This window comes from Cynoglossus semilaevis, chromosome 15, assembly GCF_000523025.1.
Source record: "Cynoglossus semilaevis isolate Cse_v1.0 chromosome 15, Cse_v1.0, whole genome shotgun sequence".
Classification (NCBI taxonomy): domain Eukaryota; kingdom Metazoa; phylum Chordata; class Actinopteri; order Pleuronectiformes; family Cynoglossidae; genus Cynoglossus; species Cynoglossus semilaevis.
The window spans coordinates 4,660,255-4,663,575 of NC_024321.1; the positions used below are offsets into that span (position 1 = coordinate 4,660,255).

Sequence of the window (3,321 nt, forward strand, 5' to 3'; positions counted from 1 at the left end):
CTGCTGAAATATAAAACTAAAATGAACTTTATTGTATAATGAGGCAGTTGAACTCTTGTTGAAGACCACCTTGATGACTAAATGAGCCATATATAGTTTAAAAAGTGGAAAGTACTGGTTTTCAAAGAGGGAGCAGGTCCATTTTTTCACATGCTTACCTTTGGAGGAAATGAGGAAACTGTTAAGGGAATAAATATGAGGAGAGCTGGGAAAAGGGTGCAGACACAATTGGGTTTTGCCCCACAAAAGCTCACATTTGTATACTTTCTCAAGTCTGAATTTCTGCAGCCTGCGTGACAGGAAGGGGTAAGGAGCCCACAATGCATTTGGGCACAAGATTGAGTGAGTATAGTGCTGCAACATGCGGGGAAAATAGGATTGGCCATGACCGGCCCGATAGATGAATGAATTAAAATCTAAAGCAGCCGAGAAGGTATTGAATGTGTTTGTGACTGTCTGCCTATTTTTTTTTCTTTTTTGTGCATTTCCTGGGAAAGTCTGATCAGACACAGTAAATAAGTAATGATCTTACTCTCCTTAACAATTACCTTCACGTTGCAGCAGAGCACTGTGATGGTAATTAAATATTTAGCTGCTTCAGTGGAAAGACTAAGTGAGGGTGCTGGTGGTTGCACTAGGTCTCTCTCAGCCAGGTCTAAATTGATGTGGTTGTATGAAATGAGCAACGTGGTCCTTGCAGGAACGCACAACATGCACAATTTCTGCAATTAAGGAAAACGCAAATGGAACTTTTATACATGTTTAAGGCCTGAAATACTCGGGTTTGTCTCCAGTGTTAGAATGTTCTGAATGTCACCAGTCATTTCAGTGGAGGTTATTTGACGTAACATCACAAGAACAAACTTTTGTAGAAGTACAGTATATTAGTAAAAAATGTATATAGTATTAACAAATGTCTTTTATTTTATACAAAATATATAAAATCACCTAAATGCATTTTGACTTGTTCATATTAGCTGACATTTACAAGTCTTAACTTATTTTCGGCAGAATAATGCTGTATTTCCCTGAATAATAAACACATTATAATTAATGAAAAGTGGGTTTCGCTATAGATTTTTATTCAAACAGAATCTATTTAATAACTAGAATACAACAATTCATATTACTCCCATATGCCACTCTAGTGCAATAACATTTAGCGAACTTACGGTTGCTATAAAAAAAAAAATAAAAAAAAAAATAGGCAGGAAATCTAAACTTTGGAAGGTACAGATTTGTAGCATAAATTTTCTTGCTTTCCACCACAGCTGCCAAACTCCAATACAGCCTACTTTCCTGTTCTTTTTACTCTAAACAAACATTACCTTTTTATATCTCCTCAAAGACCTATTTCTGCTTTTTTGTGTTTTTTTTATCTGGCCTAGGTTGTTGCCAGAGATGACGACCAGAGTGCCAACAGCCAGCTAAGCTACATGCTGAGTGGAGGGAATGACGATGGAACGTTCAGTCTGTCGTCTAGTGGTCAGCTGAGCCTGACCCAGACTCTAGACCGAGAAGTTCAGGGCCAATATGTCCTCCTGGTCACGGCCACCGACTCAGGTATGAGAAGGTTTTTTGCTGCACAGGCCTGACTGCGCAGCAGTTTTCTGTGTTTGACATTTTTAAAGTAAAATGTGTATTTTCCTGCTAACCCATCGGTATTATGTTTCTGTTTATAGTGTTCCAAGATGAGATGTTTACATGCACTCCTACCACATTCAATTTATCATCCCTGATTTGCTCTATCTGTGTAATGTGTCTCTCCATGGCCACTGCTGAATCATACCATACCAGAGCTGGAACCATATTGGACTAATGAGTTTGTGAAAACCCAAGCTGAAAGGAATATTTTTTTTATAAACTTACAACAATGTTAACAAACAGTATTTTGATTCCACAGTGGCTCTTTTTGTGTGGTACCATAACATAAACACGCTGGAGTTTTTAGCTTGAAAAATAGTGCCTTTTTTTAATCTAGCAGAAGTCCCATCACCAGCTTTGATTCAAATGCATTCTGTGTTTATTTGGATATGGCGGTAGAGCTTGTTATAGCCAGATAAAAGGTTAACTTGTTATTGCGTAGAAGCCAGTGAATGTGCAGTTAAAGGACTACATGCGTTTCCCCCGTTGCAGCCAAATCACATGGTTTGCCAGTTAAGTATATGTTTCCCCTCCGAGCTGCTCTGGCACGGCTGTCATGGTCGGAGGGTGGTTCAGTTTCATTCCTGGACTGGCCATGTGATCAGTCATAACTGTGTATTTTTGACTGTGCCCAAGCTTTGGTGAGAAATGTGACGCTGTTGTGTTGGATGTAGGTGACCTGGTGCGTGGATTTTTGGGAGTCGATGAAGTTTATTTTTTCAACAGAAGAATCAAAAGAAAGTGCCGGAGTGTCACACGTTTAGATCACAAACAATTGAATTTGCGACTTCGCAGAATTTCCCCAGTGAAATCTGTCAAGGTTTTCCTGCCTCATATACTGTTTAGAGGTCTGTGCCACATGGACAAAGTTACCCAACATACTAATTAGGATTCAATCCCTTTTTTGTTAGCTTCACGTTAGAGCCCATATTTAGATCTCTGACAACAATTCCAAAATATTTTGACAGGACATTTCAGTACAATGTTGGTGAGAGGCAGGGCTTGGGACCGGCACTATAAACACGGATTCGTGTACCCTAGTGGCTGGCTTGAGGTAGAATATCATAATATCAAAAAACCCATAATCATAGAATGGGCCAAATTGCCCAGCAGCATTTTCTCACATTTTTGAGGCTGAGACAGTGTAGAGAAACAGTTCTCCCAGGCTCTATCTGGAAGGAAACGTCAAAGGTGGATGGGGCAGACATGTCTCGGCGTCTGCTCTCTACCATGACCCATTTTTGACTGCAGACATTCATCCCAACACGTCAGGGAAGCCCTTTATCTTCCCGATACTTTTTTGTTTGTATGTGACACAGGCAGAAAAAAGGAAATGACACGCCAAAGGAAAAAAATATATGATGCACTGTCAAAAACCTCATCGTTTTGGAGTTTCTTTACTCCAAAACTACATGACCTTAGATTAGGCAGATGTGCTGGGATTTTTCCTCTTAACTTTTTCAACCCATTCCCCAAATGCCCTGAATGACTCACAGTCTGACTGTGTGCCTGTATATGAGACTACAGTCATCTATCCTCTAGGAACATATTGAGCATTTTTGGTGTCAGTTAAACTCATCAGTCGTTGCCTCAACAGGGATTCAGGAACTTCTCCATGGTGCTGATTGAAATCTGTCATGAAACTGACGGAAACAAAAGAGGTCACTGGGTACTGAT

General features: G+C 39.9%; 1 protein-coding gene across 1 annotated transcript in view; it reads left to right on the plus strand.

Moving 5' to 3' along the window:
- The window catches only part of fat4 (FAT atypical cadherin 4), a 94,233-nt gene that overhangs the window by 59,447 nt on the left and 31,465 nt on the right, over positions 1–3,321 (plus strand). The window contains exon 6 of the mRNA XM_008326593.3: positions 1,389–1,563. Coding sequence (XP_008324815.1) covers positions 1,389–1,563 — 175 coding nt within the window. The remainder of the gene's footprint in view (positions 1–1,388; positions 1,564–3,321) is intronic.